The 18,340-nt window shown below is 37.0% G+C and overlaps 1 protein-coding gene across 1 annotated transcript; it reads right to left on the reverse strand.

Annotated features, from left to right (window-relative positions):
• Positions 1 to 215: 215 nt before the first annotated feature.
• LOC132286824 (beta-amylase 8) lies at positions 216 to 17,058 on the reverse strand. The gene is made up of 10 exons (XM_059789223.1): positions 16,511 to 17,058; positions 11,556 to 11,780; positions 8,272 to 8,352; positions 7,827 to 8,030; positions 7,238 to 7,432; positions 6,690 to 6,854; positions 4,684 to 4,944; positions 2,039 to 2,251; positions 1,594 to 1,813; positions 216 to 604 (listed from the first exon to the last, which is right to left on the reverse strand). The coding sequence occupies exons 1-10, from the start codon at positions 16,952 to 16,954 to the stop codon at positions 582 to 584; spliced, it is 2,031 nt and encodes a 676-aa protein (XP_059645206.1). The 5' UTR covers positions 16,955 to 17,058; the 3' UTR covers positions 216 to 581.
• Between the last annotated feature and the right edge of the window lie 1,282 nt (positions 17,059 to 18,340).

Below are 18,340 nucleotides of genomic sequence, written 5' to 3' on the forward strand. Positions count from 1 at the left end.
ATCATTTAATTGCTTGTTTACAAATGAGTTTGATGTGATACATTATGCTTTATGGAAGTGAGGTCCTGATGAATCTAAAGTATTGTTTGCGTTATGTTTGGTTGTTCAAAAAACACGAGGAAGAAATAAAGTGATGACTGCTGTGAGATGTAACATATATGTGGACGCTCAATAAATGGTAAAAGGAAAGGGCTATTTTTTAATTTTTGGAAAAATTGGACAAAAATTGACATAAAGTAATTAATATGATTAAATCTAAATATCACATATTTAATATGATTAAATCTAAATATCTCATATTTTGATGTTCTGTGTGACTTTGATTCTAAACATCACCACAGCCCCAAGTCAGCTGGAACTAATGTGGATTACAAGCCCCTAGCATTATAACCTAACATGTTTCTTTGCTCTTCTCACCTTTGCAATCAGAGATGTAATTTGGATGCAATTACAATTATAAATAAAGTATAAACATGGAAAAACTAAAATCTAACGCTAACCGTTAGTGGATTTCACATCCACATTCAACCAGTAAACTGATTTTTATTTACACAAGTGAAAATTGCCATGCCAAATCAGGGTTATAGACCACCAGCAATTTCTCCTGCAAAAAAATATACACATGTAATTACCAAAAACTATTGAGAAAAAAAGTGAAAAGTTTTATACATGCTTTATACAATTTATAATTCACATTTATATACAAGGGTAATTCTAGGAAAAATAAGAACTGTATAGAAGCTAGCTCAGTAACCAAGATCAAATCATATCACTATTCAACCCATAGCAAGAAAAACTATATCAAATACAGTCCAAGAGAAAGAAGAATCGAAGTACACTCCAGAGCGAATATGGCACAAACATAGTAACAGAACACCTATTTTAACATCTCTTGTCACGTGAATGGCTTGGTTTAGAAGAATCGAAATATACTCCAGAGCGAATATGGCACAAACATAGTAACAGAACACCTATTTTAACATCTCTCGTCACGTGAATGGCTTGGTTTATCAGAATATGACTTTGCAAAGAGTCTAATAGAGACAACAATTATCGTGACTGAACCATAAATGGTTGGACGAATCCTTGTTAAGTTCATGCGCAAAACATGTGAAATTGAGTTGTCCTGAGCACCACCAAGTGCCAGAGTTTCATTCTGTTCTACTGTTACCAAGTGTTAAAAAACTACTGGATTGAATCAAACGCGACTTTAAAATGCAGTTCAAAGCAAATAATATGCTTGCTCATCCTACCCATCAAAGAATTTTGCCTCTCATAGAAGGCATTTTGATATTGTAACATTTTATTCTATATTGCATTCAAAATGAGTCAGACAAGCTATTTATAACAAATGAATCTATTAAAGAAACATATATCAAATCATTTATAGGATTTCAAGACATGTCATCATTGGAATTGTATTATGCTTTTTGAAAAGAAAATTGGAATTGAAATAAATTAAAACATTTTTGTGTGGTAAAGCATTCAAACATCAGCTCACTGAATAATTCCTAAAGATAAAAAGAGAAACTGAATAAAAACATGGAGCAAAAATACATAAAGAATGAAATGTGGCGGTGATCAGGATCATACCATGCATGCATCTAATGAAGTAATCCAACTCTGAGAAGTATATTGTCCTTTGAACCAAAGGCAATGGCTGTTGATATACAAAGAATGAGAAGTGGCGGTGATCAGGATCATTTCTTGGCTTTGCAGTCTCACCTATTCTCATGTACCCATCTCTATCATGACATGGAAGTGCATTTTGACCAGCTACAGTCAATCCGCGATCCCAGGCCGAATTTAAAACCTGTGGGAAAAGCAGCTGAAAAATATCAACAATTCTATGCAGCTGCCAGCATAAATTATAGAAAGCATAACAATATAACAGGGTTGTCTGCCACTTCAAACCCAAAAGAGCTTTGGAGGTCATTAATATTGAACCAAGTCTGCTGGAATTACTTAAATAAAGAAATAGCTATACATCATTAGGACAAAAACACGAAGTGAAAAGGACATAACCAAGGGAAATTACCTGCCAGCTCAAGCCATCTGGATCAGCCAATGCTTCATCAATTTCCTGACAAGAGACCTGCAATCCTGAGCACATAAACTTCATTGTCACCGAGTGTTTTTTAAGAACCTGAAAAACTGGGGAGTAACCATCCTGGTTTGTAGGGTTATAGTATCCAGCTGTGAGCTCTGCTGCATGGCTTGTAGTTTTATACCACCAATAGACTGCCGGAATCTGCACAATTGAATCTTTTGTTTACAGTTCCATATCTCTGAGGTGGCACAATGAAAGCCTACAGATCAATGATATATGACCCCAGGAAATGAGGGATAAGTGGAGTAATGGGTCTTGTCCAATTCTTGTCAATCAACTGATTATGGTTAAATTTTATTTATATTTAAATCATATCCATCACAAGTAATTAAACAACCGTCTTTACATGGAAAGCACCAAAAGGAACAAACTCCATTGCTTGCGGAATCATGGAATGTAGTGCACTTGACAGGCACTCCAGAACCCAACAATGCTCATGAAAACCTGGTTTGGTTGCAGTCAATTGCCCTTTCCGTTCTCATTAAAAAATAAATAAATACTACCATACATGTCTGCTATCCCATTTCCGTGCATCCAGTAGGAATCAAATCTAAGGATCATTACATATAATTCAATTAAGATATAGCATGAAAGTATGATTCCTTCCATTCTCCTTTGAGAAATGGAGAATTTTTTATTGGGTGAGTTAAAATTTGCAACCTAGTATCATTAAATCAATCCAAAGTTGTGCTGTAGTACCAATAAATCAATCCACCATGAAAAGAAAAAATATTAACATAATCAATAGGTATACACTTTTATCCCATAACCGAAACCACTCCTCACGCAAGTATTAGCAACTCACTCCTTTGTGAATCACTAAACACCGAATGTAATGGGTCACAGAGTCCGATGAAAGGTGTGCAGTTGTAACAATCAAAGATGATGAGACCGTAGGGTCTGTTAATGGAAGGACATCCAGCCAAGTGAGTGGACTAATTACAACAGGCCCAAACATCAAGGCGAAAGAATGAGTCTCATCGTTAAGGAGGCCCGGTGAGCAGAGGCAAAGATTTTGCAGAGGAAAATAATGACATGATTAAAACAACCATAAATGGCTTTGTAAAAACCACCTAAAAATGACCACTTGCCATGTTGACTAAGACAGTACCCGTATACCGTTCGAGATGAGCTTGCTGTAACAAGGTGTTGCCTCTTTATATGGCCTCCCCATCATAAAGGTGGTCAAATTGGTCAGAGAGGACATGGCTTATAGAAGACACCGCAGTATGATTCAGGACCACTATCTACACACTTCTAGAGATTAAGCTTGTCAGATAGTTTCCCTGTCACGTTTGTGGTGAATCACTTAAACTTAGCAACACTTTGGATCTATGTAAGCAACTGATGGTGTAACTCCACGCACATCTTTAGTTTGTTCACACCACGATCAAAAGAGAGACAGTTGCACGCCTGGTGTGATGACAAAAAAGTCTAGATCATTGGCACATTGAAAATTGATATAAATACAAACTTGCTTAGAAAATGAATGTGAATAATGCCTCTCTCTCCGGATATCTTGCCTAGCCTTCTCCTGCCTTCGTCAAAACAAACGTCCTGTCCTACAAAATTACGAATCACTTCTCTCCAAGGTCTACCCCAATAAACATAGAGATACAGCAGTATCTCTTATATAATTGTGTGGTTAACAAAATTTGATATCTACTTGAAGCTCCTTCGAGACCCAATTACATAGCCACTGTAATCATGTAACAATACTAATCCCATATATTGTGAGAATCAAGACACTTATGTTTTCTTCCCTCTCAATTTCCATCAAGGCTCTGTTCATTTCATTGCAGAACATTTTCTAAAAAATGATTTTTACAATTTCTAGTGTTTGGTTGCACAAAAAATAGTAAAACATTTTTACTGTCTTTGGACCAAAAATGACTTGCAAATGCAAAGTTCGTTAGTCACTTTATGCAAAGTCACTCGATACCTTTCTCTCACTCCCGCTACGCATTTCTTTAATCGCATTTTTGTTAGTCTCTCATCAAATACATAGTAATACATAATATATTTATGCACATAAAATACCACTAGAAGTTGTGTCCCTCCGATCATCGTCCCGATGACAACCACCACCACATCAATCTCTCTAATCAGTGTCCCGATGACAACTATCACCAGATCAATCGCTCTGATCACCTTGCAGTGACAACCACCACCAGATTCAACCTAACACTAACTGATTCAACCCATACACCTCAAGACCACACCACCAGTCTTCAAGAGACCTTCAATGAGACTCAAGCTTGTACATGCATCTAGAAGAATGACAACCTCAATAATCTAACATTATATATTCACAGGTTATTAGCACAGCATCAAATAAGTGAACACGAGCTCTGCGTCAATCAGGAACTAACTTGTGACATGGAAACTTGAAGAAGTATTAAAGCGGATAATGGATGGAGTTAATTAAAAACACCAGCAACTTTAATGGACACAGTACTCCGATAGGTCATAGTATTGAGATAATACCATATATGGTTAATTATCTTCCATCGAACATAAGCTACAATGCAAATCAGCATCCTAAAAATCAGTATAGATTGTGAAATAAGTACCTTAACAATAATATGTGTCTCCTCGAAGGCAAGACTTGCAAGTGACAAGACATTATCAGCATGATCTATCAAGGACTGAGCATACCAATGGAGGAAAAAGCGTCCATAATAGCTATCATAGTCACCTCGTTCACAGAAAAATCCAGTTTCATGTGGTTTAGAATTGTACTGACCAGCATTATCAGGCCCCCTGGCCCAGAATGAGTGCCCACGCAGTTTTGCGGCTTTTCTTAGATTCTGTTGTAAATATTTATCATAGCACTGTAAAAAGATTGATACTGTGTCACTGGGATTATTTAGAGAATACAATGGAGTTTGGCACAGCTAACATAAAGTTTAACAGGTCATTCATCAAAGAGTCGTGAAAGTACAAAGCAAAATATACAGGATTGATGCATGAATTCAAATTCTAGAAAATAAAAAAGTGAAATATCAAAATAAACTAGAATTAAGCTAAATAGACCACAGTTGATTTCAGACATTAAATTGATTGTTCCATGATAATTAAAATGAAATCCGACGACTAGGTAAAAAAATGCAATGCAACATTGTTGAACCCACCCTGCACGTGGGTTAGATTTAGCATTTCCCCTCAAACATGTCAGTGCATAGTTAGCTAATTCTTTGCCAGTACCATTGTAATATAACATGTCTCATGTTATTTCAAAAAGTCACTAAAAATGGTAAATAGCATTAGGTGTGGTTAGACGAAAGACACAACATTATGTGCAAAGAGATAGCTGCTTGTTAAAAAAAGTCACTAAAAATGGTACTTGGAGACTCTTAAAGTGAATGAATTGTAATTTAAATAGCTGCTCGCTTTAAAAGAGTCTCTAAAAATGGTCTTTGAAGACTCTTGAAGTGAACGAATTGAAATTTAAAGAAACTAGGGGGTCAAACTAGTATGTTCAAACAGCAGCAAGAACTTGGTACAGTAAAACCATGTTATAAAGCTTGGATATGCACGGGATTGAAGAAACCTCTGAAAAATATAAGAACTAGAAAGATCAGGAGGTGACAAGGGAGGTTAAATTTTAAGCATATAAAAATTGGACCATAATTTGAAAATAAAATACAAAGCGCAACTACAAGAAGGGATATATGAAGTGGGGAGAGTTAATTGACTTAACATGTTGGAATTAGAGAGTATGAAGAGAGGGAGAGTTAGTGAATTAAAATATTAGGTTTAACCCCCCCAACCCAAATCTACTTACGTAGTTGTGAATCCACTGGAAAAGCTCCAACGTGAGTACTCCCACAAATATTACATCATAATCTTCTTAAACACCTGGAAGACTTAGTTGTACCTATTTCTTGTGACCAAGTATTAAGCAGTCATGTGGACAACCCGAATGTTGGATTAAAGCAGAGTATACTAAAGTATGCTCCACAGTAACTCAACTCAAAAGTTAGGATAGTATTGAGAAGCTTTAATAATAGTATATTAGCTGTCCCATAGAAGTTGTATTCTTCAATTCTGGTTGGAAAAAACATTCAAAGGTAGAAAATTTTCATCTTGAAAGAAGCCATTGCTGAAATTAGCATGTCATGATTAAAGCTAAGAAGTTTGGAAACATTGTCATGGCAAGAAGACTAAGAATAATTGCACACCATTAGATGTGGTTCATTCTCTCATTTTCTATTGTGGCACCATTGTAAGTGAGAGACTTTGTTTTAAATACTTTGTGAAACAAAATGGGCCCACTCAAATTCCAGGGAACAACTAAATGCCCGTAAGATGTTCTCTGCTAAAATTTATTTTCACAGCAGGAAAATGAAAAAGAAAAGAAAGGAAAACAGAACAGGAGACCAAGTCATGGTGAGCTACAAATGAACAGTCTCAACTTATTCCATCATACCACTCTTGTAGCCACATGAGAAGCAGGAAGTATTAAGATCAGAAGATGCATAATACAAAATCAAACAGTTTCTCCAGTCTCTCATGGGAGCTCATGTACATATAGACGAATGGAGAGACACAACATAGGGTTTACTTCAACAGATACCTGAAACTCACCAATGCCAGGATATCTCCATCCCATCCTTTCTGAAAAAGAAGGGTATTTTAACTCCCCAGCAGCTCCCATTCCAATTTCAACAGCAGAAATTACACCCTCGGCAAACAAATCATCAAACTCTGTTCGGAAGCTTCTCATGAAGTCAAAATAGACCTGTTAATTAGAGAGTTCAAATGAATAAAACATCAGATGGCCTGACATAGAACTTAAGATATGTGCAATTACCTCTTTAGAACTTGGAGAACTATACACAAGGACAACTGCTGTTTGACCACCATATCGACAAAGGCTTATATACAGACTATATGGAGCATAAATCCTTAACAAAGAGGTAACATATATTCCACTTGGGTCAACTGCAATTTTCTTCAGAAGTTTGGAAGGTGCCATTCATTTAACATGAAATTTTACAAGATGACAAGAAGGCCAAAAGGAATAATGGAGGGGTAGAGTTGAAGTAAAAAAGAAAACTAATTATAATATTGTTCAGAATGAGAAAAGAAGATTGGTGCTACGATATAAGTATAATTTAGTACCTCTATACCAGTTCTTCCTTTCATTACTCGTTCTTTGTCAACACCCCAAGATAGGCATTCCGTATTTCTCCTTCCTTCACGGTCCGTGAAGAATATATCTTGGTTTTCTTTTCCAATCTCCAGCACCCACTGAGGCAGGGTGATGAGCACACAACCAGAATCATTTCCTCCATACTCGTGAAATGCCATCACAACCTTCAGAAGAAAAGAAGAGATTTAATACCCATTTAACTGCTTTTCAAGAGGAGATTCTTGCCATACATCAATTGGGATTAGCCGATTAGGTACTCTTCATGCATTTTTGAATGGGTAAAAAGAAGATATTCAAACTTGATGAGGCCATATCTTGATGAGATCTTTGACATTTACATGCACAGAGGACAACCTGGTTGCAGTGGAAATCGTAGAAAATTGTGATGCATCTTGAAGCTCAGTGTGGTTCAAAAAAGATGAACATTAGAGGTACTTGATGGCAGGTTTTAGTCATGAATTTGAGAATGCTTCCCATATGCAAGGTTTGAAATTTAAAAGGGCAGGGAAATCCTTTTATGTTGATAAACTAAACATGAATAGTGAAATCTTTAATTACCTGCAACTTCAGCTCAAACTCTCTGATGATGTTAAACAGTTCCCTGTATCCAAACCATTCGTATTTCTGCGGGCTCCAAGCTTCAACAATGCCCCACCAACAGTCCACGACAACACCATCAACATGCAGAGACTTCAGATATCTCAACTCCTGCCTAATACGTTCGGGATCAACCAACTGGCAGAAATTGTTGATTATACCAGTCTAGACCAGAGAAATAACATTCAATAATAAGAATTAAGAAAATCAGTGAACATGAAGACAAACTGGTTACACAAATTGTTAATACAGAATACACAAATAAAATAAATAAATAAATAAAGAAGAAGAAGAGGGAGGAGCAGGAGGAGGGGGGAGGTGGGGATAGAGAATGTGCCTGCTAGTAATTGTAATTTGTAAATCTAATGATAAGTAGTGAACCAAAGCAGGAAAAGCAGCTACTTACAGCAAGCATTACATAAACAGGGACATAGGGAGTTCCGGTAAAATCACTTCCATGCTCCCCTGAACGAACATCTTGCATAAGCTGCAATTATCAACCAAATTATCAAGGGTATTTCTAATTGTACGACTTGAAACAGAACCAATGTCTTCATACAGTGACACCATGAAATTCATAACCAATGTGTATATCAAATATGAGCAACTATCAATAAAATATGCCTTAAAATTTCACAGGTCAAAGGAATTAAGTATTCATTGATATGCAATATTTCAAGCGACAATCTATCATCTACAGAGTCTCAATAGACATGTCAACATCAACATCTAAGTGTCAAATATCATATTAAATACACCTATGATATAATGAAATATCCTTGTTATTACCATAACTTGATGACATTATTCAGTAGATCACCACTTGTGCCAAAAGTTTAAGATGTTAAGAAATGGGCCTAATAAAATTATATATATATATATATCAAACTCTCACAGGCTCTCACACATAACTCCCTCTACAAACAACAAATAAAATGAACTTCAAGAATGCTGTAAAAACAAACTAACATCATAGGGGAACAAACACAAATGGACAGGACTTGATCTTAAGAGTACCAAAAGTAAAGCCCTAATACCTTGTTAGATGAGGAACCCTCTTAGTATTTGAAGCATGCACTTGTCGTGTGGGTGGAAGGTTTTAAGCTCCTCTCCCAATGAAGGTGGAGTTAGGCATGGGTTAAGCACAAGTGGGTTGCCTGGAGGGTGTTAAAGTTTTGGATCCTAGTGAACCTCCTCCTTGTTTCTCTTTGCATTTCAGTCCAAAATACAAGAGTTCATCACTAACTGAGCATGGAGAATCAAGGAAGAAATATCAACCTCAAATGGTGGGTGTCATCCACTGCTTGTTACATGGTTGATGGTTCATGAGAACTAGTTTGATCCATTTAATTGGCCTCTAGATCCTTTTTTTGGATATTTTCATCTTCAAATCCATTGAAGATTCATACAAAGGACTACTTCCTCGCGATGAAGCCCCACAGAATCACAATCACATCAGTGGCTCAGATGTCCATGAGCAGTACGGATATCTCCAGTACATCCACTGTTATGGCCGCAATTGGGTCATGAAGGATGGAGGATCCACATGGGTGGAAACTGCTAGATTTTTATTAGAAGAAAAATGCTGTGTGGCGTTTGAGCATACTAGAGTGGACATCATTTTTCACATTCAGTATCAGAGCAAAACTGTAACTGTTTCCTAATTTAGTATCACAGCAGTTTTCTCGATATCATGAGTTTGATCATTTACAATTTTCCAAAAACTTTTGCTGAACATGTTTTTTCGAAAATGTGGAATCTGAAATAAGAGAGGGTGGATTACTTTCACAACCTCCATCATTTGATGACACGAATTATGCCCATTGAAAGGCTCAAAAAAGCATTGTTAAAAGCATGAAAACATACTTATTATCACTGGATGAAAAAATGTGTAAGTGTTGTAGAAGATGTTAAGAGTAATCCTATGGTTATTACCACTGGTGGATGAGGCAAACAAAGTAACACACATCTGTTGTTTCCGACGTTCTCCAAGGTACTGTGATGGCTCCGGGACTTTGATCAGATACTCCAATACCAAGTTGAAATGTAATATTGTATGAAAATGGGGTAGAAAGGGAAGACAGAGGTAAAAAGAAGAGAAGAGAGAGAATGAGATACTCTCATCTCTACACTTGTATACTTAAATATATTAACTGAGGGACATTTATAAGAATGCCCCACTTTAGAATATTCCATTTTGAATACAACATATTATTTAAAATATTCTAACACAGTTATATTAAGAAAAGGGCTAGACAGAAATGGAAATTATCACTTTCATTCTTGCACGGATCATTCGGAATAGAACATTTGATGAAGAAGAATCACCAATACATAAGTTTAAGCATTTTAAGTTTAAGCATTTGATATTGAGTTCCTAAATTTTTGGCTGTCAGGAGGATATTCTTTCTCCTCCAATTATTTCCTTGATTTCTAAGCAGACTTAAACTTTTAGGAAAGAGCCTAGTCTTTTAGGACCCCCTTATCATCAAGTGGTACACGGGTTCAGTCTCCCTTAGGTCTTATAATGAAATTTATGATTTTATCAAAATAATAGCTGAACTTGTTTTGCATATCCCAACAATTGTTTCAGGTAAGTTGTTTTGTCTAAAACCAAAATGCCAGTTTTGTTTAAATATAAAATAGCTACAAATGATCCAAGGCATTTTTTAGTAAGAAAATTTGTTATAAGAAGATGATTATTAAAATGAAAAAAAAATTGTTCTGCATAATATAAATATCTAAGGGTATATGAAATTTCTTTTGTAGTTTTTCCTAAAATGGCCTTCTAATTCTATTGTTTGAGGACATCACAAATGTTTATAGCATTAAGTTTAGTCCTTTGAATGAAGAATAAAAGCTACCTAAAATTTTCATATCTGCTCTTATCATTATCAAATTCGTATTAATGTGGTGGTTGTTTAGTTGTATTTTATAGAATTGTGCAGATAGGTTATTTGCAATTTTCGTATTAATCTTGCAATATGTTTCAATATTACAACTGAAAATAGGAAATAAACATGATACTAAAATCAATTTATCAAATTGACTAGGTTAACCAAAGACCTAAAAATTTATCAATACCAAGCCCACAGATCCATAATAGGCATATAGAAATTATTGTGTGACAAATAACATCAAAGGTGTTGGTTTCAGAAGATGGAATGCTAATGTTTTTTCACCTGGCGGATGACTTGATAAATTCCAGTTTGAATCTACTAATTCGGTTTATTTTCCACATTCATAGGAATGTGCCTAGAGGAACCTTAGTCTGAGCCCTGTCCACCTACCTGTGTTCTCTCCGTCAGACCCTCATTTATCAATCATACACATGCCGGTTTCTTAACACATGATAAGATATATATTAGCCAACCTACAATATTTATATAGCATCAAACCTCCTAAGATTTTCAATTTACATGACATACAGAAAGTAAATCTAAAAACACGCAATCAACCAGAAAAGGAAATTTATAACAAAAAAACAAAAACAAGACATTAAAATAACTAATGAGGAGTTGCATCGCCATGGAAGAGAAAAAATCCCTAAAAAAGGAATTTCCCAGTAAATGTCCACCAAAAGGTGAACAAAGAATGGAACTAAAAGCTGTTCTAGAATACCTACATCATAAAAGTACAAATATGTTCAAGTTCAAGACAAGCACATTAGAGAAAGCCCACAAAAGTTACCTGGTCAGCCTCCAAACATTCAGGTGAGTTTAAGGGGCTAGAACTTGTATATTTATCACTCTTTGCATCCCTATCTGCAACTACAACAGAATCAAGAGATGCCGATGACAAACTCTCATCAATTCCAAGAACTGATGGCTGACAGTCTAATGATGCTTTCGTGGAACAATGCTTTAAAGAGCTAGCAGATATTGGGCTTTCAACTGACCTAACTGGAAATGCCCCCTGTGCAAAAATCATAAGGTTAAATGGTGGTAATAACAATATCATGTCATCGTGACAGTTACATTACACATTATGCACATATAAAATACAGAGAATTCATCATTTCAACAACAAACGAATACCCAAAGCGAACCGAAGTGAAGAGCTTCAACTGGCCAAAATATAGCATCATCATCATCCTTACCTTTATCCCATATGATTGGAGTCCATGTAACAATTCTCTTTTTCCATTTGATGTTGAATTATGAGACTTTCTTTAGAAATTACGTTACAGTATTTACAAGTAACCCTATCTTCTTCTATATATACAGTAATTAAATTTTTTTATCCTTGTGCCACTCTCCAAGTGTAAATAAAATTCATCTCTCTTTATTGAACATGCTGCTATAACTAAATCATATACCTTTGTGAATTCTAAGAGTTTTTCTTCAAAACCTTTTATACATATAACGCCAGTTCACGACAATCTGGCGCCTTTTCCACAGGTTATCAATCGTCAAAATCCTCCCCAAAACGACCGTCCACCCAAAGAAAGCAACCTTAAGAGGGGCTTTAGCATTTAGCACGTCAAACTACCTTCCAAGGGATAGATGGCCCCGATCATCTAAAAGCCTCTGATAGAAAGATCACACCTCAAATCTCCCATGTCTGGAATCCATCCAATACCACTCATCAAAGCCCTTCCCAACCAAGGACGGAGCCAGTTAAGGCTCGAGGGGGGCACGTGACCCCCCTCAACTTTTAAAAAATTGCATTTTTGTATGCATAATTCTTTAAAATGCCCCCCCACCTCGACTTTAAAAAAAAAAATCATTTTTGTATGTATAATTCTTTAAAATCCCTCCCCCAAACACCCCCCCCCCCCAAAAAAAAAAAAAAAAAAATTTAAAAAAAAAATCATTTTTGTATGTATAATTCTTTCAAATTTTAAAATTGCCCTGCCTCAAAAAAATTTATTCCCCTGAACATAATTTCTGGCTCCATCCCTGTTCCCAACCACATTCTGACAATATAGTAAAGCCAGCAATATCCTCCATCTCCTAATCCTAAAGATGCCTCTCAAAGTGCACAACCCATGTCCCCCTACCGTTATCAAGCCGATAACAGTCGGCAACCGAGATTTGCTTATCCAAAAGCACTGGGAATGCACGCACAAGCGGTGAATCTGCACACCAAGAAAATCTACCCAAAATCGAATATGCCCCCCACTCTTCACCCTAAACCAAAAAAAAAAAGCTTTGAAAATTCATTCTACCCCTTCCAAATGAGCTTCCAAACCCCCACCCCTGCTGGAGAACTCACCTCCATAGAGCTTCAACCACCCCAATCCTCCCTAAATTTGCTCTGGAGAACTCTCCTTCATAATCTGTTCCTCTTCACCCCGAACCGCCAAAGCCACTTGTCCAACAAAGCTTTGTTGAATGGATCAAACCTCCTAACACCCAACCCCCCAAGTTGAATAAGGCTACAAACCCTTTTTTAATAAGTACAATAAGGCTACAAACCTTCTCCCAATTCACTAATATTTGAACTCATTGCCCATGCCACCCCATATAAAATCTCTTTGCAGTTTACCATTCCTCTTTGCAACGGATGTAGAAATACAAAGCAATGAGAGAAAGTAAGTTGGATGACTCGAAAGGTACTATACAGCCCCCTTTCGAAAATATTGTTTCTTCCAACCAACAAGTGTCCTCTCAAACTGCTCCACAACTAGATTTAAGAGGCAACCCTCCTTGATGATGCCCCCTAAGGTACGCCCAGCTACAATACCCCAGAATATTAGCCAAATAGGTTATCCCACCAACCTTCCCCATTAGAACAATCTCATTCTTCCCAAGATTGATTTCAGCTTGAAGATGGCCTGAAAACACACCAACACACCCCATGTACCTCAACTGCTCCTCTGCCGCCTCACAAAAAAAGATGGTGTCATCCACAAAAAGAAGATGCAATACCTCCAACTTTAAAAGAGTCCCTGCCTACCTTGAATCCTCTTAAATACCCCAAATCCACAGCCCTCCGCATCAGCTTATTAAATGCTTCCATCGCAATGATAAACAAAAAAGGGGACAAAAGATCCCTTGCCTCAAATTCTGGGAGCTAGAAAAGAACCCGTTCACCAAAACTGACAAAATCGAATCCACGGTCCACCTTCTCTGTCTCTCACTAAAACCTATCCTCTCCGATATATATATATATATATATATATTAAAAATAAATATAAATAAATAAATAAACTAACATCAACTCATATGATCATAAAAGCCTCCTCAACATCTAGCTTACGTTTCCCAACACCCCACTGCTAACATGGAGTCCACACACTCATAAGTGATCAGAAGTGAATTTAAAATTTGTCTTCCTCCAACAAATATGCTCTGAGATTCCAAAATCACACCATCAATAACTTCCCTCAACTATGAGGCTAGTACTTTAGCTTTTGGTTTGTACATGCTACTAACCAAACTAATATGCCTAAAGTCCTTAACTTCAATAGCCCCACCGTTTTGGGGACGAGAGAAATAAAAGCAGCACTCATATACTTCTCAAACTGACCTTTGATAGAATCCATTACCTCTTTCCCAACCACAACCCAGTTCTGTTGGAAGAATCCCATGGTAAAACCATCCAGCCATGGAGCATTGTCCCCATTGCAACTCTTCAAAGCCAATCTCCATCCTCCTCTAAAATGCTCTCAAACTCCAAACCATTCAACAAAATCTCCAACTGGAATTCTTTGTGTAAAATTGTTGGTAAAATGAGGCAATCCCTCTACTAACATCCTCTTCCTTACTGAACAGTTCACCTCGATATGGATTCTCCCAATGTGGTTACTCCTCCGATGAGCTTCAGCCAATCTATGGAAAAATCTCATACTTCTATCCTTTTCTTAAGCCACAAAGCCCTAGACTTTTGGCATCACGATATCTCCTCCAACATAGCTATCTCACCAATCTTCACCTTGCATTCCTCCCTCCGGCACTTCTCCACATCATCTAAACACTCCATCCTTTCTTTTACGGTCCAACTCTGAAATCTCCATCAGAAGTTTGTTCTTTCATCATTCCAAGTTACCGAACAACTCCTTATTCGACTTTTCTACTCATAATTTATTTATGCTACTCCAAAATGGTGTTTTTTTGTAGACGTGTTCATTGAATCATTATAGCAAAATATTTTGCACTTTAGTGGAATCCATTTTTACATAGGTCCCAATGGGGAAGCTCGACGTGGGCATGCTTAGAATGAAAACCTCAATTCTAGAGTTAGCTTCTGAATGGCATGCGCTGAAATATTGAAGGTTGGACCAAGTTTTGGCCAAAAAATCCACCTTAAATGTCCGTAGACTTCGACATATCTATTAAAATCGACGAAATTTGGGGCATCAATTAGCAGCACTAATCTAAATATAAATCAGTGACAACTAAAGAATCCTTAGTCTTGAAACATGGAAGGTGATTATCATTTACGAGAAAAATCAACCACAACAAAGATGGAGATTGGTCCTTAGTGACCCTAACAGCGCCAATAAAAAGACCACACATGAAACCAAGTGGCTTCTGCAGTCAATGGGGCCCTATAACCTAGTATTTTAAGGAACACATTCACTAGATTTGCATGTCTGAAAGCTTCGAACTAATGTTTTCAAATCTTGTATGTTTTGGCTAATAACAATGACCAACAAAAGGTTCTATTAGTTTATCCCACCATGCTGTCTCCCCAAGCCAGATCTATAAAATTCATGAAGCATTTACTCACAAAAATAATCCTCCAGAAAGCATGACATCCCTTGAACAACTTTGTGAATTGAATACAATATCACTTTTTATCCCATTCCTTCATGCAGTTCAACTAAAATATGATCAAAACATGAATCACTTCCATATGGAACTTTAACTCTTCAAACCAATGACTTGATACTCTCACCACCCCCAGAATGAAACATTTACAATGAATCCACTACTTCATTTGTTTGCAGGCCTATTAAGTGGAAAAAGAGAGTAAATTCTTGGAAGTGAAAGCTTCAGTTGAGATGGTGGAACCGAGAGCTTACTTGAAAAGCTCAAGCACCTTAATAATTGATGGCTTAAATAAACCAAAAATCCCTTACATCTAAATTAAGGGTTGCATCAACTTCTTGAACCTGGACATTAAGAATATTCAAATTCTATTCTGCACAAAAAGGCTAACACCTGTCAACTTCTCACTTGAAAAGGTCATTTAACTTCCTTCTTGCTTGACAATAGCTCACATTCCCACATTCCATGAATTACATAATTCTATTAAATTGTTCAAAGGCCTTTGGTGCTAGTTTTGACTATTAAAAAGCAACACCCCTCATATATTTATGGAACTGCATATATGGCCTGAATTTCCAATTGGAACTCCTTTAACAAAAACTCATGGAACTGCATATAAGGCCTATGAATACAAAATGACGAGGGAAAAAAAAAAAAAAAAAAACAATAATTAATTTGTCCACTAAATTTCATTACACCCACAAAATCCTTTAGATTCAATGTGGCTAAGACCCAACCAACTCTCCAGTTTTATTATTATTATTATTAATATATCTTCCCTTTGCCATTGAGTTAAAATAGCTCATGGGTCCAAACCCACCTAGTATAAGCAGAGAGTGGGCAAAAGAGATGAAATTATACACACAAACTGAAGATAAAAGTAGATAAAACTTCAATAGAAAGAAATGGGTATAATGATTAACCAACCATATGAGAAGGAGGCGGAGGAGAGGGGCGATAAGTGGTGCCGTCGGCTTCAACAGTCCAACCGGCCTCCCGGGCAAGGGCGGCCAGAACATCGTTCATGTCGGCGCGTGCCGGGAGAGGGAAATTCCCGTACTGGCGGAGGCCGGCGAGCATTCGGCTCGTGATGGCGCGGCGGTGGCGCTCGCGCAACTTCGTCCGTTCTTTCTCCTTCTCCCTCTCTTTCTTTCCCTTTCCACCGGCGGTGACGGCGACACCCATCGCCGCCGCAGCGGCCGCCGTGGCGGCGAAGCCACGAGGGCGGCGCTGCTGGGTTTGGGTTTGGGTTTGGGTTTGGGTTTGGAGTTGGGGTTGGAGAGGGTGAGGATGGGGTTGAGAGTAGTGATCAGAGCTTTGGGGGTCCAGATCTTGTTTCGGGTGGCTGTTATTGCTGCTGTTGCTGTTCATTTCTGCAGCATTATACTCTCCTCTTTGCTCTTCCACATCTTATATACTATATTCCCCTCTCTCGTTAGTGAGCTTCGCTTTTTTCTCGTGTCCCTCTTTTGTGCTCTTTTCTGAGACTTTAAGGGCAGAGTTTTTTCCTTTTTTTATTTTTTTCACTGTAAAAAGAAAATAAAATAAGTAAAAAGGTTCGCCAGAGAAGAAAATTCGGGCCTTTGATTCTTTGTAAAAGACAAAGCAATCAAGAGAGAAAAAAAATCAAACATAAAACGAGGGAAAAGGTGGGGGAATTTTGAGATAATCAAGAATTTTAAGATTTGTTTGATTGTAAATCTAAAAAAATTCTCCAAAAAAAAAAAAATTTGTTCTCAGATAATTATACAAGATCACTCCATGTTACTATGTAGAGAATATTTTGATTAATCGTGTCACAAACAAATGATAAAAAAAACGTATGTAAAATGTTATAGGTTATATTGAGTTGGATTATATTATTATTAAATCAAATTGATCATGAATTAACTTAACGAATTAGGGAATGGGAAAACTTAAAATTTGAATTAGTGAAAAAGTCACTTTATACAATGTAATTTTATAGGAGTATTTCACAACTTCAATACAAATACATAAATTTGTGTTTCTGCGCTTGACAAAAGTAATCTCATATTCATTTTATATCCAAATGCACATAAAAAAAAAATGTTTAGTTATAGAGTGAGAGAACTTGTGGTACATGTGAAATGTGGAGAGTTTAGGTGGCTCCAATGGTTAAATCAGTGCTTCACAGCTTCTCCTTGCGTAGCTTTAGCCGTATCTTGAGAAATGCAACGGGGTGGCTCATGTCTTCGCTAAGCTGTCGAAGTGCCATTTGTCGTCTGATGTAGTGCTTGTACATAGTCCAGTAGATATAGTTGCTCTTGCTGCTAGTGATTGTAATACCTAAGCTTTGTTTGTCCTTGCCAGGGAAAAAATAATAATAAAATATAAAAAAAAAAAGGTAGAGAGGTCGTCAAAACGAGTCCTAGCCATCCGGAGAGAGTTATGAGTTACGTGGAAGAGTTAGAGGGAGAGAGTCATGCGTGGGAGACTCAAAGTCATGAGTGGGGGATATGTAATCCCACATTATTTATCTGATTTGCGACTAAGCTGGTTGAGGTGGTTGAGGCAGAACTTTACACTGTCAAGCAAATATTCCTGATGCTACAGTCTAGTGGGCTTGTAAACTTTGCTTTAGTTGACTTAGGCACTTCGGCTCCAATCAAAGAGCTTCTTTAACTTAGGGTGTGTTTGGTAGGGTTGATTTGGAGAGATAGAGGGAGAAAAGAAAAGAGGGAATAGTGTAAGAGTATATTTGGGTGGGTTAAGTAGGGAGAAAAGAGAGGATTGTTA

The sequence above is a fragment of the Cornus florida genome, unplaced genomic scaffold, assembly GCF_030987335.1.
Source record: "Cornus florida cultivar Cherokee Brave unplaced genomic scaffold, ASM3098733v1 CherokeeBrave_3.0.0_Hap2_Chr11, whole genome shotgun sequence".
Classification (NCBI taxonomy): Eukaryota; Viridiplantae; Streptophyta; class Magnoliopsida; order Cornales; family Cornaceae; genus Cornus; species Cornus florida.